The sequence below is a fragment of the Plectropomus leopardus genome, chromosome 16 (assembly GCF_026936395.1).
Source record: "Plectropomus leopardus strain MGB_pleo_1.0 chromosome 16, ASM2693639v1, whole genome shotgun sequence".
In the NCBI taxonomy this organism is placed as follows: domain Eukaryota; kingdom Metazoa; phylum Chordata; class Actinopteri; order Perciformes; family Serranidae; genus Plectropomus; species Plectropomus leopardus.
Window position 1 is genome coordinate 29,576,055 of NC_142191.1, and position 26,618 is coordinate 29,602,672.

The 26,618-nt window shown below is 39.5% G+C and overlaps 1 protein-coding gene across 7 annotated transcripts in view; it reads left to right on the forward strand.

Annotated features, from left to right (window-relative positions):
* epha7 (eph receptor A7) overlaps positions 1-26,618 on the forward strand; it is a 114,244-nt gene that overhangs the window by 75,390 nt on the left and 12,236 nt on the right. Inside the window, exons 6-14 of one of the 7 annotated variants that reach the window (XM_088089581.1) lie at positions 9,056-9,180; positions 11,704-11,872; positions 15,584-15,728; positions 18,855-18,910; positions 21,879-22,004; positions 22,457-22,642; positions 23,463-23,524; positions 23,750-23,959; positions 24,667-24,882. In XM_088089581.1, the coding sequence (XP_087945707.1) occupies positions 9,056-9,180; positions 11,704-11,872; positions 15,584-15,728; positions 18,855-18,910; positions 21,879-22,004; positions 22,457-22,642; positions 23,463-23,524; positions 23,750-23,959; positions 24,667-24,882 (1,295 nt within the window). The remainder of the gene's footprint in view (positions 1-9,055; positions 9,181-11,703; positions 11,873-15,583; positions 15,729-18,854; positions 18,911-21,878; positions 22,005-22,456; positions 22,643-23,462; positions 23,525-23,749; positions 23,960-24,666; positions 24,883-26,618) is intronic. The other 6 variants (XM_088089585.1, XM_088089582.1, XM_088089583.1 and 3 more) reach the window with 6 other exon arrangements.

Below are 26,618 nucleotides of genomic sequence, written 5' to 3' on the forward strand. Positions count from 1 at the left end.
TACCTATTTTAGCTATGTTAGCCATTGTTAGCAATATCATTTGTTAATAAATACTATATTACTACAGCTTTCATAACTGCTGATGCACGGAACTGCCATCTTGGATTCTGAGGTTGAGGTTGGTAAGGTTCCTCTGAATATCCAAGTCAAACCAAGACAATACCAGTTCTAGTCAGGTGAGCCATTGCAAGCCATTGTTAACAATTGCTATACTATTTATATACGCAAAGTCACATGTTATGGGTTATTTTGCACAAATAAAACACCATACCAACATGTCCGCAAACAGTATTTGGACAGTACTGTGTGTATGACTGATTTTAAGAGTAACAAATAAGGCAGAAGTGCTACTAAACAGTGTATTACTACATTTTTAATCCTACTATTGATAAGCAGAGCAGCCACCTTTGAGTTTTAAGTCAGAGTTGGTAAGGCTCTTCAGACTCTCTGCGTCAAACAAAGATAATACCAGTTCTAGACATGCTATCTAATGTTAGCTATTGTTAGCAATACCAGTTTGTGCCATGTTTGTATGCTTAAAATAATGCCTTGTCATTTGCACAAACGCAATAGCAGCATGTTGTCAGATAAAAATTGGACAGTTCTGTGTTTACAATTGATTTATTGAGAAACAAGTGACACGAAATTTAACGAAATATTAACAAACAGTATATTACTACAGCTTTGACGACTGTTCATGCGCTTAGCATCCATCACGCAGGGTTGATGAGGTTCCTCCGACTTTCTGATTCAAACCAAAATAGCCAGGTTAGCCATTGTTGCAATACCAATTTCTACGGTGTTTGTATATGCTTTTTTAAAATTCTTTACACATTATTTTGTGCATAAAAACACCATGGAATAGAAGTTTGGCAGTGCTGTCTGACCTGTGATGATTGTGTGTGTAGCCATCGTGAAATCTGAGGTTGGGGTTGTTGAGGTTCTTCCAAGTTTCCGATGAAACTTCTGTTGTCCCAGCTCAAATGGAATGCACCATCAGTCTAAAAAACAATGTTTTTTGTTGCATTTAGAGAAATTGTGGATCCAGTGGGAGCTTGCTCCATGCTAGATACTAAAAGTCCGGATATCATAAACATCTTGGGATGAAAGGCCTTATTTGCCCCCTGACCTGTTAATCTCAGACACTACCAGCTCTCCTTGTGGGGAATGTACGATCTGGTATTTTGGGAGCTTGCTTCATGCCAGGCCTTAAATGTCAACATAACTCAGCCTCTGCTGGTTCAATTCTGACCGTTCATTTTTTAGAATCTATCTCTTGTGAGTCTGCCAACTTTATGGCAGCGTATTACGAAATAGCTGGGGTGTACCTTCAACTTTGTGTCTCGTAATCCCCTCAAGGAGAACTATTTTTATCCACAACAATCACCATTTTTAGACTCTCATGCAGTGACTACTCCTCAAACATCCATTTCCCCCAAGATGCCAACTTTTAAGAGCAGTCTCTCTTTTCTCTGTTTTAGGAGTCACAACATCAAGTCAAAGTAATCTTGATTATGTCATACCTCGTTAGCATCAAACCAGCCAAACCAAACTGTCGCCGGTCTTTTGTTTCACAGGCTGCTGGAGATGATGCGTTAAAAAGGCTTCAGTCTAACAACCCAGACTCCCCTGAACTGTAAATATTCAGCTATGCAGTGATGAAAGAGGGAACTGAATTGGCCTATACTGTGTGTTAAATGCATCGGTACTTGAAATACTTGATATGACAGAGAGAATAGCCAGCTGGAGAAGCCAGATTTTAAGTAACCTAACACAGGTGCTTCAAATAAAAGTATAAAGTTTAAAGGGATAGTTTGGATCTTTTGCAATGGGGTTTTTTGAGTTACTTATACATAGCGAGTGTATTACAGTAGATGGTGGTTGGTATAGCCCCAGTTTGGAGAAGCAGACAAGAGCACAGACAAAGAAGCTAAACAATGTTCTGCTGCAGATGGGGGCCAGCAACAAAACATATTTTAGCCACCTAAACAATGAATTTAATTTTAATGTGTGCTGTGTTTACATATTTTTTTTTTATTTTTACACCAATATTTTCGCTGTTTTACCTTTCTATTAGATGACTGGTAATAAAGACTGTGATGTAACATTATCAAACACAGGAGCTGCTGGACTACCGCTGCCTTGAGTAGTTAGTTAATGTGTTCTACTTGACTTCGGCATTTAAAAGGGTTAGTTTGGACTTACCAAAATCACACAATTTTTAAGAGCATAGATAGACAACTGAAACAAATAAACCTTGTCAACCTGGAGTGACATCACTGTAACTGTCACTTTATGTTGGATTCCGATGCCATTTACAAGTAACCTTCGTACCATGAGCAATATTGTTTGATTTCTTTCAAGAACATGAGAAAAAGGCAATGAGCAACCTGGTGATACATGTTTATCGATTTGTGAGAAATTAGTAGATTTAGAATTTTTTTTTTTTTAAATAAAAAGATAAAAATAAACCTTAGAGAAAATGTCTGGAGAAAAAAGTTAGGGAAATAATAATTAATTATAATTATAATTATAATTACAATAATTATAATAATTGGTATGACAATAATTAATATTTTTTTAGATTTTCAGGTTAATTTCCTATGCCTTTTTATTAGTTTATTGCTAATTTATGGGTCACTGGCAAGTGTACAATTATCATGTTTAGGTGGCTAAAATGCATATTGATGCTGGTCCCCATCCACAACAATACATTTCTTAGCTTCTGTTTTGTCTCTCTTGCCTGCTTTAACAAACTGGAGGTGTGCTAACAGACATCTTCTGTATATAATTAACTAACTATGGATAAGTACCCCATGCAACCCCACTTCAGAGAATCTGAACTAACTCTTTAAGATGATGGTAGGATTTTTCAGTGTGTCACATTTGTTTTTATCTGTCAGACAGTGTCAATTATTGTACGAAAAGCTCAATTTTTGAATGAAAACATGCACAATACAGTTAGTTACCTTTTCCAAAAACATGTCCTTTCCACTGTATGAATTGTAAGAAAGCTGTGCTTTACGTTTGTTTATGTGCCCACACTGGGCCCAGAGGATTATCTTTTATTATTATTATTTTCTCATGAAGACATTATAATCTCCTTTTCAAATTAAAAACCTTTAAAACACTATTAAACGCCAGCAATCTTGTGCACCTCAACAATCACGGTGCCACCGGCGTCAAGATACATGATTGCATCTTGAAAACATCAGTAATTAATATATGAGCTTATAGCATTGGTACGGTCCATGAGGCAAGCACGCAGGCAGAGAAAGATGCTTATGTAATGAACTACCTCCGCTCTGCTGTTCGCCTCCGAGTCGGAATCAGGCGACTGAGTGAAAGAAGAGGATATTAAAACGCACTGTCTAATGTATTCATAACGTATCTGAATGCTGAGCACGGTGGCGACTGGCTTCTGGATCAGTTAGCTTTACAGGGAGAAGGTGTTCGGGGTCACTAACACATTTTCTAATATTGCAAAATGAATGCACAAATGCCTGCCCAAACAGTCTCTTAAAGAGCGGCATAACAATTATACAATTTTCCGCCTTGCTAAGCCCCTCAGGTATGGTAAAAGTCTGAGAGTGGCTGACTGGTGCTGGGCTCCATGATATCAAGTCAGTCATTAATGGCTGTCACACAGAACCGCCTTGGTTAGAGAGCCAGAGGAGTAGATTTTTCTTAGAATTAATGCTCAAATCTGGTATTCACTCACAGCTCAGAGAAACTGAGAGAGACTGCTTTTCTATTCTGTAAATCACCTTTCCCAAAATGCTCACCTTTTAGCCTTGTGAAACAACACATCTGCTAATACCACTCGCTGATCTCATGATCTCTGGAAACACAGGGCCCCGGCTCTGTCACCCGTGGCGGGGTTAGGTAGTGAAAGATGAGGTGGGGATGGGGCCGGGCTGAGTCATTGCTACTACAGCCGCGGGCCAAAGGGGGTTAAATGGGGCAGATCTGGTGCCTGCGTCACACTCTGGAGGGAGAGGAAGCTGTATGGGAAAGAAGCTCCACATGCTGCGTGTTGGCTCTGTGGCTCAGGAGATTTTCTCGCTGCTGCTTGAAAACCATGTATCTCTGACAAGTGTGTGGTTTTTGAAAATGACGATTTATCTCTTCTGTCAGCAAGAGCCATCATTTTTGTAATTAGTACAAGGGCACAAAAAATCTCATATGCACATGTATGACAATTATTTGATGTTTGATGTAAAAGGCAAAAGCTGGAGGCAAAAAAGATCAAAGCTTGGTAGCAGAAACCAGTCTTAAGTTTTGTCAGTGGCAGGAAGCTATCCAGGTTTTCTGGAGTGTCCCCCATGTGATCTCATAAGTTTCCAAGTTGGGAAATTGTTTTTACGACTTTGTTGTGTTTATGTGCTTTGAGGTCGTAAAGTGGGAACAACATGGAAAGAAAGAAAGAAGATGTGTTGCATTGTAATGCTAAGAGCGTTTAAACAAGAGGATGGTAGCTGTATCCAGTTTATTTATATTTTTCTATATTATTTTAGTTTTTTATATATTATATATTATATATATATTATATTTTCAGAATTTTTTTATATTTAATGTAGCATTAATTCCATATTACAATTTACATGTGACAAAAGGCAAAGAACAAAGGAGGAATGACCCCAAAAATTGTAAATAATAACATTAGTAATAATAATATTAATAAATGAAAAAAATAAATAAGGGAATGACATGGGGACATTTTTACCAAGACATTAACTCATAGCTTTTTGAAAATAATTTTCAAAATCGACTATTTCTTGACTTTTTTCAGAACATATCTTGCTAAGTTGCTCATTTTCTTTTTTGCCATGTTTGTGAAAGAATTAATACCAACTTGCTGAGGGTTCAAAGGTTTAAATACTTATGAAAGGCATCTGAAAACAGCACAAGTAAAGTGATGTTGTTCCAGGTTTGAGAGGGTTAACACTGCACGTTGTATAACTTTAGCCATAAGCACTGAATCACCGCTCAGTTAGTATGTGACAAAGGCAAAACAAAAAAGTATTTAAGCTAAAACAATATTGCAAAGCATTTAGTCACACATTAAAAATAAAAAAATAGATGGAAACACTGGTCCAGCTCAGGTCATAAGCACAGAAACAAACCACTGGGCCGATGAATCCCATTTGTTCAACAGCGTTCAGGTCCAAGAGTTCCTAGCAGTGTAAATATATACCCTGAGGCAGCCTTTCTCTATGCGTACGCAGGGTAGAAAAAGACATCTGCAGGGGATGAAAGCAAATGTCAGATTAAAGCAGTAAACAGACAAGAAGCATCATTTAGTGCCCATAAACCCGAACCAGATTTAGGAACCGGGAGGAGAACGGTCCATATTTCAAGGACACCGCCTGGATGGGGGCCGAGAAAGCAGCCAAATTGGATGAAGTTAAGCTGCACTAACTGCTTGTTGTGACTCGTGAGAGAAAACTCAATCGTCCCCTTGACCGGCCGACTGCGCTCAGAAAGGATACATTGTTTCTGTGTTTTGGGTGGATTATGAGGGGAACATGTCACAACAGCAGGTTTTTGACAAGGTCTCGAGTGTCCGCTGTCTTGCGCGTTACTGTCAGGAATGCCGATGAGGCCTAATGAGGTTTTAATCCAGCCGGAGTCATTAGTGGCGGGTCATCTTAAAACAAGCCGGGGTCAGGCTGCATTAAGGCTGCAGAGGTTTGCTCCCAATGGGTCACTGAGCACGGCACAGACACTTCAGCACTTCAGCAGCTTCTGCTCGTCATGGGAAAGACTGTTTTTGTCTCCTATTGGTTCTTGTTCAGCACCGAAAAAATAGCCCTTAAAATGGCAGGCCATATAAATATTTTGGAAAATCATTTAATTGCTATTTTCTAAGCTACAGTAACAGAATTTCTTTCTTTTTCAAAATATGACCTTTAGTTTCCAAATTACAGTGTGCATCTCTGTAATACACTGTCCATTTAAGGTAAAAATTTAACACTTTCCTCTTTATTGAATAATTCATGTGCAAAAACATTTTTGAACAGTTAATTAGCAGCGTTCTTTTATGTTTTGCACACAAAAATGTATAAATTAAGTTATAAATTAATTTAGGAAATTTGTTTATTAATGCATTTATAAAATTATTGGTTATCTTCAGAGAATTGGCCTACTAATACAAGTATATCAATGTGATTATTGCTTATTTTATACCAAACGCCAAGCTTGTTCCGTTCCATCATTTGTAAATTGCCCAAAATGAGACGATCAACTAAATTCATATCATCACGCTGTCGTTTAAGACATTTTCAGTGTAAATTCATCGTTCGCAAGCCTCCCTTTCATTTTAAAGCACTTTCTCTGATCCGTGAAAAACCCAAGAAGCAGAAATCAAAGTCGAGCTCCTGACAAGTGCCTTTTACTTTGGAGTTCATGTTGTCCCCTGGACGCCTTTTCAAACGTGCTAAGACGTGTTAATTAATATGTTTTGCCCCAAGAGCAGCATGAGTCATCAAGATTTCACAGAATGTTTACAGAAAGGATCTTTGGGCTGTTAAGAGTGCAGATAAGCAGATTTTTTTTTTTTTTTTGAAAGCATCATCTCCTTAGGGTGAGGTTTAGTAACCCAAAAAGCTTTTCTTGTTTTTTCTCACTGGGGTCTTTAAGAAAAGTGCTGTAAACATGGCGATGATTATAATCAAGGCGGTGATGATGATGATGATGTAAAGGTAATGGAAGCTGAACCAGGAACAGACGACACAGCTGCAGAACTAGTAGCATTAGCAGTACGCTGAGAAAAATCTTTTAAGTACAGAAGTTAGGGAGAAGGGAAGAGTATGCAATTGTAAAAAGGAAGATTTTAACCTATTTCTATAAAAAAAAAAAAAAAAAAAAAAAGTTAACTGGTTTCAATAACTTTATTTTCAAATAGAGCCGCTTTGTCATGTCTCCTCTGTGTATGTGGGGCCCATGTGGGTAGTAAATGGGCTGAAAAATAGGGCCCTATATGGGATTGTCCATGGCTTCCATAATGTCCCCATGCCAATTGCCCACATGGGTGAGTTTCCCCCAAGTGGGCCCAACATGGGTTATGCTAGGGCTATCTGATTACCAAGTGACAAGACTGAACTAGGAGCTGAACCCAAATGCACAACACATGAGATCAAAGTATCAAAATATAAATTTATTAAAGGCAATGAAAACAGTCTTTCACAAGAAGGCAAAATCAAAATCACTCTGAAGAGGCTGCAAAAGTAACAACAAAAAATCACTCTGACAAGGAGGCAAAAGTTACAACAAAAAATCACTCTGACGAGGAATAAAACAAGAGTCCAACAAAGTATCAAACAAAACAAGGTAATTGGCCTGATCAATAAGAGGGAGCGAGCAACAAACAAAACGTGACTTGAGCATGGAAATGGCGCTGGTTCTCTGACTGACATGACAAGACGAACTGGCACAGGACAAAGGGAGACGCTGACTATATAGACACAAGGTAAGGGGAAACAGGTGGAGACAATCAGGGCGGGGCCGACAATCACACTGGCGGGAAAACACACAAAGGGAGGAAGTAAGTGACCTGAAACAAGAGGATAATTAGAATTTCAAAATAAAACAGGAAATCACAAGACAACATGAACAAAAAACAAAAAGCAACATCAACATAACTTCCTAGACATGACACCAAGTTGGTATTCAGATAACCCATTTAAGGCCCATTTAATACCCACATGGGTCCAGTATACAAATGTTGACAAATGTTGTACATTTGTTATGAGTTTAGGGTTGGATGTGACATAAAGTGACATAAATATGTCATCAGGTGTGATATAGGGCAGGATTATGTATCAATGACATGATGATATTGTGATGTGAGACTAAATTTCATCTTAGATTTTGGATTTTGTGATGTTGCAAGTGTTGCACTTTTCTTCTTCTGTTCCATGTGTTCCCAGTGCGCTCTGCACTCCAAGAGTGTGGATTAATAATTAACTGGATGGAATATATATTTCAACAATGGCCCCAATGAATGATGCAGCTCTAAATCTCAAAATCTAATTTTGGTGGGAGATGCCGCCACAAATAAATGACTGCAGGGGAAACCCTGGCGTAAATGTTTTGTGAAAGCACAGATAGTCAACCCTAGAGTGATGCTGCAGTGTCGATTTGGAGAAACTGGTCAAAAATATTGTAATATTTGATTTTCTCCAAATTACCAAACTCAATTGTGACGCAAGTATGTGACCTATGTCACATACTAATATTATATTATATGTCAATGTTGACAAAAACAGTTGGGTGAAAGTTCTGTGTTTGTTTGATCCATATGCATCCCAGATCTTCTCCTTATAGGCAGATTTTTTTCCCTCTTCATACTGCATCTGTTGCTCTGAGCATCTTATAATGCAGTAGTTGGGTTCCACATCAGTGATAGCATAGTAAAAGTAGTTTTACAGTAATGGTTTTGCAGTGGCGGTGCTAATTGTTGCAGCAGTAGCAGTAGAAGCACTTAACCCTAACCTTTACCCATTAGTAAATGATAGAGCTATATGCAAAGACATTAAATAGCACCAGTGTAGGTTTAAGTTCCATCATTTATCTTTGGGTATTGACAGCTGGAAAATAGAACTGTGCCTGTGTGGGCACTGTTTAGCAATCTAAATGTGGCAGCAGTTAATCCAGGCAGCCAGACACTTTAAAATGAGTCATGCAAAAGAGCCAGAGATAATTGGTGTGCATAAGACTGGTGTCACAAGGTTACAGGTACAACCCTCTCCCTCTAAGAGGTTCTCTCAATAGTTGTGTCATCAGCAGGAGTAAGTGCCCGCTTGTTCCACTGGAAAATGTTGAATTGAGCTGAATTGTCATTCATAATCTACATATTGCATTTTCCCGCTGGCTGGGGGAACGCCATCTTCTGCTGTTTGCATTGCAATTGAAATTTCAATCAGCAGGTGTAAACATTTAGACCAGGCCCCGCTGAGTGTCGGTGGAGGAGTCATGTGGCTGATTTGTGCCTGCCTGTATGCGTGTGAGCGCTGAGTGCCCTCTGCTTATTGACATGCTCTTGTCTAAACAGCTCCGTCCCAGGTCAGTGAGGTCATCAAGGAGAAGGTGCAGCAGCGCAGCATCCAGCTCTCCTGGCAGGAGCCCCAGCAGCCCAACGGCGTCATCACGGAGTACGAAATCAAATACTACGAAAAAGTGAGTTCCCACAGTCGATTTGTTTGTGTCCTTGTCTCTTTCTGGAACCCTTTCCCCCTTCCATTTTTCCCTTTGCATTCACTTCTGCCGACTCTTCATTTTGTATTCTGCATGCACGCTGCAGTGAGTGGAATTCACAAGATTCTGCAAGTACCTTCTTTGTCTCATAATTGCAATAATGAATGAGATGCTCATAAGATTTTAATCAGGCTGTAGTCCTTCACAGCCGCCCCCACGCACATGTTAGCACACACACTATCCGCCGCTGCTGCACTGCCAGAATTAGTAATCTGTCACTGTTATCTCCCATCCCCTTCCACATAGATTATGCCGCTGCTTCCCTGTGTTTCAAGTCTGAACACATCAGCTTTTTACAGCAAGGTTTAATGGAGCGAATTTAACCCAGCGAATCAAAGGCAGGGGTAGCAGAGCTCTGATGCCGGTCCTGCTGGCCACAGCCTCGCGTGAAAACACTGACGAATCAGTCTTCTGTGTCACGTACTGTGGCTGTGGTCTGCCCAGCTGTAAAAGTGGAAAATTGGAAACAACAACTACACCCCTAACAGACCCTGGCATTCCATTTGGGCTTTTGCCGAGCAAAACATTTACAGATCAACAACAAAGTACACAATGCGAGCAGCCTGTGCATCCAAATATATTCACTGATGAAGAAGATATTTTTATGTGTGCTTATGATGCCTATATGGCAGGCTGCCTATTGGTGAGATGATACTCCTAATTAAAATACGAGATTTTCTATAATTTACCATCAGCATAAAGATCAGTATTAAACATGAAGAAAATCTTTTCCATTTTTTAAATTTGTTTAATTCTGTAAATTCTCAAATAGGTATTCAAGAAATGGAGTGAAATTGTTGGATTTTTGCTTACGTTGTATTCACATGGATTCAGGCAGAGGGTAGAAAATACTTGCCAATCCAACCTTTTCTTATTGCTCTCTCCCGGAGTCAGAATTCTCATTTATTTCTTCTGATTTATGACACATTTTCACACCTTTTGTTTTCATTATCACAACCTTTTGGCACCGTACAGCGTGTTAACTCCATGACTCCAAAGTGTAATGTTACTGTATCGTACCAGTTGATGCTACCAGCCAGTTTTTATTCCGAAGTCATCAAATACCGCCACTTTGTTAGTGATTTCAGCATCAGATGCAGATGCCATAAGCTATCTTTCATACAGGACACAAACAGCTGTCTTCTGGGTACAAGTTCTGTATTTGTTTGACCCAGGTCCATTCTTTATACTATTTCAGTTGCTCTAATCATCTTACATTGCAACAGCAGGGTTTACAGTAGCAGTAGTGTGTGATACATCAGTGATAGAAGTAAAAACAGTACTGGCCAATGAAAAACAGGTTTTTCATTACCCTCTCCCAGGGTATTTCTTCTGATTTATCACAAATTTTTGCACCTTTTTTTTCCCTCTTAATTATGACAACCTTTTTCTGGCACTGTACAGTGTGGATTAGCCCTACGACTCTAAGGTGTTGCTGACTTGAAATATTTTTAATAAATATATTTTATTTTATTCTTTGTCAACAATACAACATCACCTTTTCAATATATTGTCATGCACGTTTGGCTTTGCAATCCTTCCATTCGAGGTGTTGGTTTGTTTTTCCTGTGCCGTCCAGAAGTCCATCTGCTGTCTTCCATCTGCCTGAATCCTTATGAATGCAGTATTATTAGGTCATATGTTTTTCAAAAGCACAGGGTAAATTTTTCACCACACTAATTGTATTTTGTATTGACTTTTTTTTAACAGAAATATTGATTTTTCTAACTAATCAGTCAATGAAAGGCAAACATTGGCGCATGGAAGGATGGAATTTTGCCCTTTAAGTCACTACAAGGCTTTTATTGTGAAGCATCTGTAAGTTTTATTTGTGGTGAGAAAATGTAGAAGCGTGTTTTGAATTTAAATTGTGAATAAAAACAGCATTTCTTAGAAAACAGAAAGTCAGAACAGCACAGTGGCAACTGACATATTCACTGGACTGATGGAATTAATGCTTAGAAATGCACATTATACTGAATGTATCAAGACAACAGGTAAACATGGAGGAAGTGTTGAAGGTGCATCAGTGGCAAACTAAAACATGTAGACTCGATACAGGGAGATATATTCTTATAAAAGCAGGGAGAACTATGAATAATGTCTCATGAAGGTCTGGTTATCTGCAGCTGAGCAAAATAAAGTAGTGCAACACAAAATTAATTTTAGTTTAATGACGAATAAATTTGAACAGTTTCATCTAAATTTGCCACACTCTGTATCTAGTGGGATGAAACATTGTGAAATCACGTTCGCTCCCTCTACAAAGTGCAGGTAATTACATCCTCTGAAGTATATCTGCTGTATTTCCGAAAGCCAGATAACAACATTTCAGGGGACTCAGTTATAAACCAGACTTTCACACAGCAGTTGGATGTTCTTTTATTTTGCCCCAAATGGTGACCAGTTCATTTTTGAATAAAACATGATTTATTCTTTGTAAAGGATCAGAAGGACCGAGTGTACTCCACGGTGAGGTCCAAGTCCACATCGGCCACAGTGAACAACCTGAAGCCCAGCACGGCCTACGTGTTCCAGATCAGGGCCTTCACAGAGGCAGGATACGGCACTTATGGCCCTAGACTGGAGATAACCACCAAGGAAGAGGCCACAGGTAAGATTCATAGCAAGAACACACTCCTTTTCAGCTGATATTGGTTTACTTGTGCATTATATGTTGTTTGTGTAGGAGGAATACAAATGAATGCGAATACATTATTCATAAATGAACAAAAGAATGGGCTCTGAGGAGGTACAAACAGTAATTTATGTGGTAATTTTCATAAATAGTTGAAGTTCCTTGTTAAGATATTCATTGTTCATTCATTTTTTTTTCTCAATAACTTTTCAGCACTTATCACTGGATTTGTAGTGATAAAACCTGACTGATTTGGTGTTGAAGCATTAAACTTTAAAGAGTAACTTTGGTATTTTTCATCTTGGACCCTATTTTTCGATGTTTTTGTGTTTAAGTGATAAACCAATTCTTGAAAGTAGAATGAATGAATCAGGTTGTTGCAGCCGACAGGTGCCAAAAGGGCTGCAAATGTAACCACTAGGGGCATTTGTGCACTGTCAATTTACGTCCACTAAAAGTAATTGTTTTTGCCACTGACAGGCTCAGATTATTTTTAGACGTATCTGAAACCATTATAGAAAGCATCCTACAGAGACAGACCTTTTTATTATCCATTTAAAAATGCAGTAATTTTAGCATAGTATAGTGCCAGCATATTTACACATCTAACTGGGTGAATTAAGGGTTTATTACAACCAAACTTAAGTTGGTGATTGTTTAAACAGTGGAACAAAGACGACTTTCGTTAGTTTTGTTTTGTGTCTGCTGACTTTGAATAAACTGTGTTTTACAATGATAAAATACTTGTTTCTTTAAATGGAGTCTGCTAAATTCGGCAAGAAGAGTTCAGGGCTGTTTATGGTTAAACAAAAAGAATTTTAGACTTGAACTAAAACGTCCAACTCTGTAGTGATCCTTTCCATAATGTTTTCAGACATTTAGAAAAACAGTTTGAACCTGTCGGTGGCAAAAAGAAGCACTTTTATTGGACGAACATTGATTGTGCACATTGCCCATTAACGTTATATCAACTGAGTCTTTTTCACCTCTGCTAGCTCGCCCAATTCTGGACCAATTTCAAAATGTTTTATCTACATTAGTTATTCACTCACAAAACATTAGAAGATATGATCCATGTTGACAAAGACTCAAGTAACTCTTTAAAGACTTTAGACTCTTATGGGAAAAATGAGGCTGACTGTCTTAAAAGTTCATGTAAAATGGCCAAAAGAAGTTTTCAGATTGTTGTCAATAACTATAGGATTTTTTTTCACTGTTTAAAAGACTTTATTTTATATTTTTGCACACACTACGGGTCTTGTTTGTGTATAAGTATGTAAAAAGATGTACATATGTAAATATATATCTTATATCTTATATATATATATATATATATATATATATATATATATATATATATATATATATATATATATGTTTTCCTTTCCATTTCTTCCTTTACTGCTACTTTCATATACTTTGTTCTGTTTTACTCTTTTATTTTATTCTAATTTGAAATATCTGAATATCTGTTAATACATTCCCAGTGGGTGTAGTGTGTGTACAGTGAGAATCTGTATAAAAGTAAAAGTGGAAAAAAAAGATGTAGGTTGGTTTGGCAGTCAGTAAGAAGCGATGTATCATTGCCACACTCTCTGCTGCTTTTCATTTGATAACGTTTCACCTCTTCAGAGTTCATTCCCTCTTTCCTTGCACCTGTCTGATCACCTTTTGAATGAAAAGCCCACAGAGAACATTAGTATGTCTCCAAATGCACCAGTGCCAAGCACCTAACAGAGGGAGAGTTTGACCACAGCAGTAATATCAGCACATCATTTTAAAACACAGGCTTTCATCTCCAAATTTATGCACAACCTGTTAATGTTTCCAGCTAGCAGTAATAGCCCAGGGAAATTATTTGCTTTCAAGCAAAGCAAACAGAAATTGCTCTGACTTTATGCTGACAACATGTCATGGGAAAAATCACTAAGCACAAGGACAAGCTACTGTAGCGTCATGAGGATAAACTCATTTAAATCTAATCAGTTACATTAGCTCTGCCCCGAGTGTCACAGTGTGTTATTGGGACTTTTGGTGAGAGATGCTGCTGTGAACTGTTGGGGATTATAATGTCTGGCAGTGTAAGATATTGTTAACTTTCCAATAATGAGGTAAACATATGTAAAAGTGGCAAAAACCTCAGGCTTCAGACCATTCTAAATACTCTGTTTCCAATATACAGTATATATATATATATTTTTATATCTGGGAAAACTGTAATCTTGGTTGCAGATGTTGTTAATTTCTCCCTGATTCGCCTCACATTGCAGCTGGAACATTTCTGGTTGTCAGGACTTTGGTTTAGAAGCTTTTATTGAGAATTGTTCACTGTAAAAGTGCAACCGTACTACATTAAAGCCATTCCCTAACTGTAATGTAGCAACATGCTGATATAGGGATGATTTTACATCATTTTCATGTCTGGTTGTGAATATTTTGGTTTGGAAGTTGTCATCTGTGATTTTTCATGGTTAAAAAGTGACGCTAAACTCTGATACAGTCATGCCATTGTTGTATGTACAGTGCTACATGTAGCTACATGCTAACTACAGGAGACATGTGATCTTGGTTGATGATGTTAAATTCCCCCCAATTTTGGATCATATTCCTGTTGGAACATGTACAGTTGTGCATATTTTGGGTTTAGCACAAACAGTAGGAACAGAGGAACAGAGGAAAAGGGATATCCTGCTTATTAGCTTTACCCAGAGCGGGATGGGAATATTGATATAAATCTCATTTCTTTGCGTTATAGTCTGGACGTGTTTAGCCCTCTTCTAATTGGTGTAAACCTCCATTAGCCACTGTCCCATAAGCCTAACTCATTTCTCTTTCATTTCTCTTATTTCAAGCCCTAGCCTCCAACCTGCCTGCCCAAACACGCCCCACCCACCTTCCACCCAACATCTCTGCACAAAAGGACACATTAATTACTCATACCACATGCAGAGCATGTCCTGTGACAAGGTTAGACGTTTTCCCTCCAGTCAAAGTGTCCTTGACCGGGCACGGTGGACCACTAGCCTCCTCTGTGTCCGTCTCAAGAGGGAAACCTGCAAGTGTATAATATAACAGCTGAGTGCTCTTAATTCCTCCAGAAATAGACAGTTGGTGTGATATTGAAGCTTGACTGAGGAACAGCTGATCGAATGTCACCACATTTTTCAGACTCAGACAGACAGGCCACAAAAAAAAAAAATCATTCTCTTTCAAAGTATTTATACAGCGCAGATCCACTTGATTTAAAATGCATGAATTTTCCCCCTCATACACCACTCACGTTGACTTTATACGATGCTACGGCAAGCCATTCTTCGGAGCAATCGGCAGTTTGTCAACGCAAACAGTCTGAGCACTATGGGAGCTCTGAATGGGAAACAATCCAACCTGAATGTGTCTTTGTTTGAGATGAAGGGCATTGCCGTCGCCGTCTGGGACTATTAAGCCCACTTTCTGAAACAGTAGAGCCGTGTGTATAAGGACGGCTCAAAAATAGAAGCGTCCCTCCTCCACTCTCTCCGAGGGTAGGAGAGGAAGGAGGGGGGTTATCAATCTCCACGCCTCTCATTGGGCTCAATTATGTCCTGCAGATTGTACTCTTTGATGTGCTGAAGTTCACACTGAGCCTTTCTTGTCTTTTTCTCCATATCTGTCCGTGTGTGTTTACGTGTGTGTCCGTCTCATCAGCCGCGATTGTCTCCAGCGAGCAGAACCCCGTCATCATCATAGCGGTGGTGGCCGTGGCGGGGACCATCATCCTGGTGTTCATGGTGTTCGGCTTCATCATCGGGAGAAGGTACGCTCTCGCGGGCCCCATTGACTCTCCGCTCCTGTGAGTCTGCGCTTGTCAATTAGCCTTTCTGTCACTCACGGGCCTCCGCGCCTGTGGAGTCGTCACACGCACACACACGTGCACCCATCATGTCGTGGCATGCTGTGCTAATGGGTTGTGATGCATCTTTTTTTTTTTTTTCCGATCCTCCTCCCCCTCACCCGCCAATCCCCTAACAAAATTTTTAAGCTATTTTTTGCAGAGCCATTATGAGACAAGTCCTCCAGAGCGAGAAAGCTTTGGCTCTGCATTCCTATATGTGTGTATGAGAGAGTGTGTGAGATCCTGAGGGCAGGATGAAGTATGGCACAGATTTTTTTTTTTTTTTTTTTAACCACCATCACAAAGCTTCCAGCCCATCATCATTATCACCATTACCTCACATACTTCATCTGTGTTTTCATCTGCACGAACAGCATTATATCAGATCTTGCTTTTTGTGAAAGGTTTATCAGAATTTAAAAGACTAAAAAAAGAATTAACTTTTTGAGTCCTCCTTCCTCTCTGAGTCATGAGTTAGTCTAGATGATGTCATACACACAGAGATGTGAACTGGAGTCACATGACTCGGACATGAATCGTAAATTTAATAAAATCAGAAAAAGATTGCAACTTGACTTGGACTTTAACACCAATGACTTTATATTTGATACCTTTCACCAAGTCCAACTTAATATCACGAATCAACTATGCTATTCCTTTCCAGCAAGTCAACACTAAATTATCCAGATTATTCACTTCATTCGAGACCAATCCGTTCAAGTTACGGGAGAACATACAAAAGAAACATAAGACAGAAAAATACATTTTTATTTTCTCGTTGTGGTAAATAGTGCTACATGCTTTATGAAAGCACAATGTCAGCACATCTTTTTTATGATGAAGTTCTGTTGCACTTATTTAACTTTCTTTTTTACAAATTTTGCAAAGGATTCATCATTTTTTCAAATATTTTTTGTTAAAATGGTCTTCCTTTTGCTAAAGAGTGCTTTGACTTGTATAGGACTTGAAACTTAAAGTGTAGGATTTGGCACTTGACTTGGGACATTGCTGGGGACTTGTAGAGTCCCAAGTCCCAAAGTGACTCAGATTTTCCCTTTCCAATGATAGCAGTTTCTCAGATGTCAGCTAAAGATAAAGGTCCATAAATCTGAGCAGAAATCTTTTTTTTTTTTTAAAAAGCACTTTATAACTTTAGATCTTACCTAACAATGATCAAAGTTAGACTTTTCCTTGAGTGCAAACTATTTAAATGCAGATTTTGCAAAACACAACACCCATCAATTCTTTTAGATTTTTCAAGGTGGAGTTTCATCGAAAGCCAGACTCGCTGACTCCATGGTAACATCACACTTCCTCCCCAAAGTGATGCAAACAGAGCTCAAGTTTCCATTTCAGTTTTCTTTTAGAGCTACCCCTCAGTGTTCCTCAACATTAAAACAGTCTGGAGATAAATCTAATGCCACTATTGGTTGAGGTTATGGCAATCAGTTATAATTATTTCAACCAAGCTTCTGAAAAATCATGTTTCCTCTCAGTTTTGTACGACAATCATAAGCTTCCACCTACAGCTAGCTCTGCATGGAATAGAACGTTAAACTCTGTGCGTGGATGCACCATGGGAGTCGTGGTTGACTGTTCTCCTTAAGTTTTAATGAGTTTAGGCTTGAACCTTTGCTCATCTTATGATCTGATGATTCAACACTGGGCTTTTAATGCACAACCAAGGCTTCAAGCGCTCCAGCTGTGAGTCACCAGCATTATTCGTGTGGAAAATAAGTGTGTCTTTTCCCTTGAGAATCATGGACGACTCCCATTTTATTTATTTTACGGCCCACAGGGCAAATCTGGCCCCTGATTGGCCCAACCATTTTCTAATTCATGATAGAAATAAAGTGATTTACACTTTATTTTGTACCTTCATTATTCATAAGGTGTCAGTGCATAAAACAGCGTCAAAATAGAGCTTCTTTATCCAAAATAGTGCAAGTGGAAAAACTCTCTCACCCCTCAACAAAGTTTGCAGCTAAGTCCTTATGTCCCAATAGCCTAGAAACATGCTAAAATCATTAAAAATGTCCTAAAATCTGAAAATCTCCTTCTGAGAAAAGTCCTACAATTAGAAAATGTCCTGAGTTCTTAGACATGTCCTAAAATCTGAGGAAGGTCCTAAAATCCAAGGGACATCTTAAAAATGTAGAATGTCCTAAAAGCCTACACATGTCCTAAAAGCCTAGACATGTCCTACAATCCCAGAAGCATCCTTAAATCCTAGAAATGTCCTAAAATCTTAAAAACATCTTAAAATCCAAGGAATATCCTAAAATCTGAGAATTGTCCTGAAATCTTACAAATGTGAAATCCCAGAAACATCCTAAAATTCCCCAAAACGTTGTAAAATGTTAGAGATGTCCTGATATCCCAGAAATGTCCAGAAATGTGAGAAATGCCCGTTAAATCCTTAAAATGTCCTATAGTGTGAGAAATGACCAAAAATCCTAGAAATGTCTTAAAATGTGAGAAATTTCCTAAAATCTAGAAATGTTCAAAATCCTTGAAGCATCCTAGAATCCTAGAATAGTCCTGAAATCATAGAAATATGTGCAGGTCTGCTGCAACTGGCTTTGGGCTCCTGTAATTTTGGCCCCCAAGCAAAGCAAGTTGTTTCCCTGCTATAGACGCAGTGAAAGGGTCTGTAGATGAAGGAATTGTTTGCTCATGTGTAACATCAACAGTAAGTGCATGTCCATCACTCGTGGCTTATATCACCTCCTCACGTCATGTTGTTTTTTCCACTTCGCGCTCAAAGACCAACGTTGTGCAGCTCATCACCTGTTTGAGGCAACCTTCAACACGTTAATATTACAAATTAATATTACATGACATGTTGAACAGTCCTTTACCCTGCATGCATTATTTGATATGTTACATGATTAGATACTCGAGCTGCATTTTTTCCCAGGCTGTTGGCTCCGCCGCTCCTGCTGCTCGGCTGGGTTTCTTTCTCAGGAGATTTGTCATGCTCGGCATTAGTTGCCGCATTAGAATTCTTGCAATTTAGGGGCGTTTATTTCCTCTGCACAATCAGTTGATTCTGCCACTCTCTTCCTCTTCCCCCCCGTGCAGGCACTGCGGGTACAGCAAAGCCGATCAGGAGGGAGACGAGGAGCTCTACTTCCAGTGTGAGTGCCTGCCGCAAACATAAAGTATATATGTATTCTCACACACACACACACACACACACACACACACATAGATGGAGACATCTCAATCACTGCATACAGAGCAGGAAGGGTGCCTTAAAACCCATTAGCACCCACAGGCGTGACTCTTTGATCCCAGTTCATTTGATTTGAGTCAAAGCCGGGAACAATCAGGCTAACATCTGCTGCTGATTGGCTAGACTTCGGTCTGCGGAGATGAAGAAGTTAGGAAACTACAAACGCATGAATGTGACAGCTGTCAGGGAGGTTGACCCGGGAGGAAGGCGTGTTCTTAAAAAAAAAAAAGGTTTTGTGAGCGACAGAATTTCTGCTGTACACACTCTGTCAGAGGGGGCTGCTTCGAGGCGCCTTCTATTACTAAGAGGGTTTTTTTTTTTACAACACCCCTAATGATGCCCCTGGAGATACAGCTGCAGACAGCTTCCCCGAGTGGAGCCGTAATGATCCACGCTGTAGGCAAACTGCTGATTTGGAAACAAAGGGTCAGGGGGTGTCACACAAAGTGTACGGCTACAGCGGAGGCAGTGCCGGCCAGGTTGGCTCCCGCTAAGTATCTGACAGATCCACCTCAGGTCCCACCAACTGAAGAACAACCGGGAGAAAACACAAACAAGGCTTGTGTCTTGCTTAATGGAGGGATCCGCCGTGCAATATCAAATGACGAGAGGCTGCCAGGGCGACACGAGCTAGATAGCACAAATTCAACATGTAGACCCAATTTGTCTGCCATGTAGCGGCTAGGAAGTCGTGATAAGACATCTCCTATCAGATCCGCTGACATCTCGGATGGACGAAGCAATTATGGGAGCAAGTGGAGGGAAATCTCAGCTGCTGGCGTCCCCCCTCGCCGGAGAGCACAATGCATTTTGTTGTATTTACGCTGCCGGATTGGCCACATTGCCTTCCTCCTGCCCTACAGAGAATAAGTGTCTCTCAGGCTGGATGAGCTCGCAGTTCTGCTCCGATGTTGTGGTCCAGCGTTTATCCAGTGTATTATGGCTGTAGTAGCTCATTAAAATTTAAAGTTGACAGGTTATATTGTTATCAGCGGAATTTAAAATGCATAGTGTAATCGCCCCCGTGAGTGGTGTCTGCACTTAATAGTGCATAATACTGTAATTTGCTGTTAATTTGGAGCACTGTGGAAAAAGTTAACCCCCTACCCCAGCACTGGCCTTTCTCTAACCTTGTTTGTTTGCTTTATTTTCTACAAACTGCTTCCATTCTCACGTCATGGATATTCATGAACTCCTCTCATATCAGTGTTTTTGGGCAAATTATTGGCACAGTGTCCTTTTTGACTTTATCTTTGGTATTATCTTCAGTCTTAGCCTAGAATATTACACATTGTTATTTATAAATCCAAATAAAAGTTCTAAAAAACTTTTTTTTTCATTAGCTGTGAGTCATGTCTGCAAAAGAAATAGGAAAAAAATCTGGGCATAAAATAGATGTTATATGAATCTGAGCCTTATGAGCAATTAAATACCAAACTGTCATCACATCTTAATTCTTAATGCTTTAATTGTTCATTAATATGGTTTAAATTCAGCTCTTTTTTTGTTTTGTTTTTGTTTTGAAGAAAGGCCATATTGAGAAACATTATTTTAAGTATATACTCTCCTTTTTTTAGGGTTCTTGAATTTCATAAAAAAAAATCCAGCTTTAGTTAAGTTGCTTACGTTCATCTGGTAGTAAATTGAGTGAGTTTAATTCAGGCCACACAAATTCAAGTAGGTGGTTTTCAAAGTAAATAGTTCAAGGCTATACAGTGGAAATAAATTCGAAACCTTCAATTTAATTGGAATTGGTTCGGCACAAAAACTAATTGGTTAGGGTTCAGAGAACATCATGTTTTGGTTTAAAATACCCACTACTCTCTACAAATACAGCTGGACAGGCCCCAAACTCTTGTTAAAATATACCTGGTCTGGTGACTACAAAAATACCTGGAGATGTCCCAAACTGTTTTTAAAAAATACCAGGTATGATCATACAAAAATGACTAGGCATGTCCCAAACTGTCATTAAAAAAATACCCAGTTTAGTCACTACAGAAACAGCTGGCTAAGTCCTAAACTTTTGTCAAAAAGTACCCCGTCACGACAGAAACGGCTGGACATTTACTGAACTGTTGTTAAAAAATACCTGCTTTGGTTGCTGCAGTACTTGATTGGTTGATACAAAAACTCCAGGATATAACCAGAACTCAAATACCCAGTTTGGTCGCTGCAATACCCAGTTTGGTACAAAAATGGCAAGAATATCCTGAGGCATGGTTTACAAATACCAGGTTTGGTTGCAACAAATGGCTGGGTATTTCCCAAACTGTTGTTAAAAAATGCAGATAGATTTCACCAAAAATGGCTAGAAAGACCCCAATCTATTGTTGAAATGCACCTGCCTTCTTTGATGAACAGATCATAGCTTTCATACCTAGGTGTCACAAAATCGACCACTCTTTGTACCAATAAACTCGGCTCATATGTAATCTCAACTGTCATTAGTACAAAATGCACAAATGTAACATATCCCTGGTTTGCAGAGACACAATTGCAGCATTTTATTCTTGCTACCGGGCTTACAGTACAATGATATCATGTGTCAATAAACCAAACCACCAAGTATGATAAATGCATGAGGCAACAAAGCCAGTGAGACAGCTTCTTCTTCAGTGGTAGTCTCAGCTGTAGGGAGGTGAAAGGTAACCGGCAGCCTCATGAAAGCACCATGTGCTGGTTACTCAAATCTTTGCTTGCCATTTGTGATGAATATCCCTGTGTTGAAAACCCTTTTGACACCGGCCGCTGACTGTTCAGCAATTCCCTCTGAATCTCTGGTCTAAGTAATCGTTTGCCTGTCAAGTGCCCGCTGGTGCGTAGCGTGCATATTTAATCATAACAGTAATCCTCTTACCTTTCTACAGTTAAATTTCCAGGCACCAAAACCTACATTGACCCTGAAACCTATGAGGACCCAAACAGGGCTGTCCATCAATTTGCCAAGGAGCTGGACGCCTCCTGCATTAAAATCGAGCGGGTTATTGGAGCAGGTGAGCCCATACAGATTCTCTCAGCTATTGCCGTTTAGTCACTCCGCGCTCTCATATATCACACTGACAGCCAAATATTTACACATTGACACAGCTTCATGCATTGTATATTGATAGTGCAATTGCAAAGAGGGGAAAAAGTTCATTGCAATTAATGTGTGGGTTGCATCTGCAAGAGGCAGTCACAGTGATTCCTGCAGGTGAGAAATTGCTGCCACATGGGTTTTACATAGGCGGTCAATGACAGTATCTATGCATCTCTAGCATGTCTTATTATAGGTCTCGGTTACACTCCCCTGAGTATAACAAGATGTCGCACTCCAATTTGTATTCCACCACTGCACAGCTGCTTTGTCTCAAAATACACTAATAAATTTGTCATTGTGAAGTGCTTGATTTTTTTTTCACCCACCCACCAACCCCTCACTCATGAATGGTTTCATCCCACTCAGGAGAGTTCGGGGAGGTGTGCAGCGGCCGGCTCAAGCTGCCCGGGAAACGGGATGTGTCAGTCGCCATAAAGACGTTAAAAGTGGGCTACACGGAGAAGCAGAGGCGGGACTTCCTGTGCGAGGCCAGCATTATGGGACAATTTGACCATCCGAACGTCGTTCATCTGGAGGGGGTTGTGACGAGAGGTAAGCATGCTTGGAGGTAAAATGAAGATAAAATGTGTGGACTTAATGATGACGCCGTGACACAATTTAAAGGGACAGTTCACCCCAAAATTAAAAAAAAACAAAACACAAAAACACAAACATATTTTTCTGTATCTACTTGTCAACAAGCACGAGCCTCTCCTGCATGAGTAGATGCACACTTCCTGCGGTAATATAGTTGGCAAGAGCAGTTTGTTACAAAGAAGGAAGTTCCTAAATAGAACTGCTCACAACAAGGTGTGTGGATTATCTTGAGTTACCGGGTCATGATTTCTGAAAAGACACATTGCTGTTGAGTTTTTCAAATGTTGGGGTTTTTTTGGTGCTTTTAGTATCACAAGCTGAGTGCCATATAGTCCCATTATACTGGATAGAAGGCAGACATCTCTACGGCCATTTTCTCCAACACTCTGTAACTCGCACCAAAACAATCTAGATTGATAAATAGCACTACAGGTAAGAGGAAAACTTATTTTGGGGTGACGTGTCCCTTTAATATCCTGAAAGATCAGTATCACCAAAGTATATTTAGCTTTGGGGAGGTAACAGTGCCGTATTTAGAGTGACATTATATCTGATTAAATTAGCCACAGTCCTTGTTTAACATTTTCTCATTTAGACACTGTAATAAAAGCAGCAGATGGTAACTTTTAATTAAAAGCCAATGAAACACACGGCTAAAAATAACTTGGAAGCAGTTTCGGCATCGTCGTCTATTGTGAAGCATTTAGTAAGCAAACAGATTCAGGTATCAATTAATCATCTTCTTTTATTGTCCATCTTTTTTTTTGTTCTGCAGGAAAGCCAGTGATGATTGTCATCGAGTACATGGAGAACGGCTCATTAGATGGTTTCCTCAGGGTGAGTATCACCTTCGGAGCACAGGAGGCTCAAAAAAGCAGCTTTTTGTAACTTTTTTGCATTTGCTCCAAAGTGTCCCAGCAAGCAGGCAGTCTGCAGGAGGATCTGTGCATCGCATAAATATCATAAATCTTGTGCTAGAGCTGCTGCAGTGCTGTGACCTACATTTCCCTCATGGTCAGTGAAGATGGCTGACCCTGCCTGTGTTTTCTCTGTGTCGCGCAGAAACACGACGGTCAGTTCACAGTCATCCAGTTGGTGGGGATGCTGCGGGGCATCGCGGCAGGAATGAGATATCTCTCCGATATGGGATATGTCCATCGAGATCTGGCCGCGCGAAACATCCTTGTCAACAGCAATCTCGTATGTAAAGTGTCTGACTTCGGCCTGTCAAGGGTGATCGACGACGATCCCGAGGCTGTCTACACAACAACTGTGAGTCAATTAAAGCGTTCGCTCTCCCTACCCAGAGCCCTGTCTGAATCCTCTAATCAAGTCACAGCCGGTGCATGAAAATAGAGCAGAAGTGCTGGTGCACGCCCAGCTAGTCTCCACCATTTTTAATATGCAAAACATCTATGTGTCTCTACATTTTTCTGACAGTTTACCCTTTTTATAAATGAATCACAAGTTGTAATTCATGCCTTATTAATGGTTAATTAACAATTTCTACATTTGATATTTACCATTAACCCTTTAACACCTACATATCGTCACCGTTTCTTGTACTGCACTCAGATGCCTTTCACAAGAATTTAAACCTCTGAAACCTAAAAAAATATTAATGCAATATTTGTCGAAAACATGGGAAAGAATATAATGAGCAAGTTGCCATGAAATGCTGTGCAAATGCTGCAAACAGCAAAATAACAAACAAACCAAAAATTAGTAAAAGTGCCCTGCAATAGCACCCACCATTGGGATATTACACAACCTTGTTGTTCCTATTAATGACAAGCAAGTAATCTATAAAACATTTATTAATTATCTACTAACTATGAATAAAATAATCGTTTGCATCTTACGAACCCACAAAGGGTGCTTTAGTCGAGGGCAGTGCCTGTATTTTTGCTAAGTTTGTGGGAAAGTGATTGTTTTGACCCTGTGTGTAACTGTAAAACTTTCTCTAATTGATGTTTTAGGGGAAGATGCAGGATGTTATGAATTTGATCTTTACTCCAGCCACTGACCTGCATTTTACTGAACAGGGTGGCAAAATACCCGTCCGATGGACCGCGCCGGAAGCCATACAGTATCGTAAATTCACCTCTGCAAGTGATGTGTGGAGTTATGGCATTGTCATGTGGGAAGTCATGTCCTATGGGGAACGGCCCTACTGGGATATGTCCAATCAAGACGTAAGTTACTCCTGCATACTTAAAGTCATTAAGATACTAAAACAGTGTGTTTGTCATTCTGCTGATGGACTACCTCATAACCAAGGTTCATAATCTTAAGTAAAAAAAGGTATAATTAGATGTAAAAGAGGTACTACATAGATTTTTCCACTTTTACAAAATAAGTAAAAGACAAGTTATTTCAGCAATGTTGCCTTGAGCACATTGAACTTGTAGTGGCCATTTTTACGATTTCCTGACATTGTTTTATGCTTTTCGGGTTGTCCGTCAGTCGCTCTGTCTGTCCAGTCCATTCTTGTAACCCCTATAGCTCAAGAATGCCTTGAGGACTTCTCTTCAAATGTAGCACTGATGAACTGATTAGACTTTGGTGGTCATAGGTCAAAGGGGAAGGTCACTGTGACCTCATCTATCTCATTCTTGTGAATGCAATATCTTTGGAACACCTTAAGAGAATATTTTGAAATTTGGCACAAAAATTAACTTGTGCCAAACAATAAATGTTAACTTGGACTCGAGGATGAACTGAACACATTTTGTGGTCAAAGGTAAAGGTCACTCTAACCTTGCATCTTTGGGGGGATTTCTTTAAATATGATATAAGCCTCAGTTTTACATAGACTGATTTGGATTTGGTGATCAAAAGTCAAGGTCACTGTGACCTTGCCTCCATCTCATTCTAATGAATACAGGATCTCAAAAAGGCTTCAAGTGCATTTCCCCTAATTGGCACTAACATTCACTTTACAAATTTAGTTTTTGGCTGTAACTCAATAATTAATATGCTAATTATGACAATAGTTCACAAAAATGTCTAATAGGACATAATGCTGAAGTGCTGACATTTTATGTCCAAAGCATCACAGGTCAATTTCACTGTGACATCATATGCAGAAACACTTTTCTAGCCATTCCTCAGTGTCACATATCAGAAACAGAAGGTGGGACGTTTGGCCAGATACTGAATTGTTGACACTAATCTTGGGTGTCCATCTTGAAACTGTGCTGAATGTCTAAATCTTTGATGCTGCTGAGGGGACAGTGTGTTTGAAGCATCCATATTTTCTCAGACATGGATGAGGCGTTGTGGTAATTTTAATTTTTGGATGACTTTCTACATCATAAATAATGTATTTCTCACAAATAACAAGCTAGTATACACGAGTGTTACTACAGTGGAGGTTATGCATTACTTCCAGTCTGGGAGAACAACTTTTTCATTTACCATCATCTGAAAGGGGGTAGGGATTTCCCCCAGATTTGTCCCTAATTATCCCTAATGAAGTCATCCCACTAAGACAGAGAAAATCACAGATGAAAATTCGAGTTTGTGATTCTTCTTTGAGGCTTTCTTGTGGGACCCTCCTGAGAGCAGTGCGGCGGGGACGCTAACCTTGGGCTTAATTAGTTCAAGAAGTCTTGCTATAATCATGCAGTCTGAATCCATTTGAAGGAGAAACAGTCCTGAAATGGGACACGCATAAAAATGAAGTCCCGGGAACATGGGCTTGATGCTGGTGCAAATATAAATAACAGGAGTGGAAAACACTTGTCATGCAGAATGCTTTTGATTCAAATGCCTTTAAAAGTTTTATAATTACTTATGGTAATGGGAACCAGTGTGAGTAGCAGTGTTGAACCAATTACACAGCAAGCAGCTCGTGCATATTTGGCAGTTTGCATTGCGCTCGTTGCTTTGTTTTAGGCATAGAAGTCAAGAATATAAAGACAGAATG